Genomic DNA, 1,258 nt, shown 5'->3' on the forward strand with positions numbered 1-1,258 from the left:
CATGGAAAAACTCCTACCATTTTCCTGGAAGACTCTCAAGGGTCACACCAAGGCTTTGCCGGTACATTTTTTGCTTCTTTGCTAAAACCCAAGTCAAAAGGAGCATCATACCAAAAAAATCAATGAAGCCCACATTTTGATGGAAAATGGACAGCAAAAATATGGCCAGTGATTTGGTTAATGTCATGGATGCTAATCAAAAAGGATATGAAAGAAAGTAAGTTATAGAGTACTTAATTGTTAGCATGACAATGCATGTCAGATTGCTTACTTGGTCAACCTACTAAGACGGAAGTGCCATACAGTCCAGAAATTCATGGCAGACACACTGGCAAAAGCCATACACCATAAGGATAACAAGGCTGGAAGGAACAAGGCTGACGAAGACGACCCCGAGGGTGACTTTCTTAGACACCAGTAAGTAGATCCCTAAGGGCAAGGAGCTGAAGTACAGCAAGCCTAGCAACCAAACCAACACCCGGATGGACGTCTGAAAGAGCAGGGACGTGCAGTTCCACACAGTCCAGTTGTGTGACACGGTGGCCATGGAGTCGAAGCTGGCAGGCCTGTAGAACTCCACCACAGGTGTGGAGCTGAGGGATGGGGAACTCTCCCGTTGCACCTCCATGATGGTTATGACCAGGCAGTTGGAGGATGTGTGCGAAGGACTCACCAGGGAGGCCAGTCTTTTGGGGGTCAGCAGCAACTCAGTAGGGTTTTCTGGCAGGCACTTCTTCCCTTTGCCTCCACAACTCAAGTTCACAAGGATGTTGTTGTCGTCGGGTAGGCTGCTGACTTCGTCGTCCGGAAGGCAAGTCTCGAACCTACAGAAAGGACACACGATGACCCCTTGTGGGGAGTCCCCAAAGTCAATGATCTTGTAGAGGCATTTGGCACAAACCCTGTGGCAACACTCCAGCACTTTGGGTTTCCTCTGTTTCAGGTTGTACCGGTTGTAACAGATCTTGCACTCGAGCTCGTCTGAGACCTGAGATTCGGCGGCATCTTCTGGAGGCTGACTGGCCATCTTGAGTTACGCGTGTGCAATCTCCAGCCCGACGTGTCCCCTTAAAGAATGACTCAGATTACAGCATCCTCTGAACGGCATATCATCCGAGTCAGGCAGAGGTGTAATAAGCCTGGGAAAGTACTGACAGGAACCAGAAATTGTCCGGGCATTTCCAGCTTCTGCATCTAATGCGCTGTCTCAAATGCATATGCGCAAGGGCCACATGAAGGGTCTGCAAGGAAAAAGAGA

General features: G+C 49.1%; 1 protein-coding gene across 1 annotated transcript; it reads right to left on the minus strand.

Moving 5' to 3' along the window:
• Nucleotides 1–283: 283 nt before the first annotated feature.
• Nucleotides 284–1,027, minus strand: RNF182 (ring finger protein 182). The gene has a single exon (XM_006864076.1). It carries the CDS (start codon nucleotides 1,025–1,027, stop codon nucleotides 284–286), a length of 744 nt encoding a protein of 247 aa, XP_006864138.1.
• Between the last annotated feature and the right edge of the window lie 231 nt (nucleotides 1,028–1,258).

The sequence above is a fragment of the Chrysochloris asiatica genome, unplaced genomic scaffold (genome assembly GCF_000296735.1).
Source record: "Chrysochloris asiatica unplaced genomic scaffold, ChrAsi1.0 scaffold00060, whole genome shotgun sequence".
NCBI lineage: Eukaryota > Metazoa > Chordata > Mammalia > Afrosoricida > Chrysochloridae > Chrysochloris > Chrysochloris asiatica.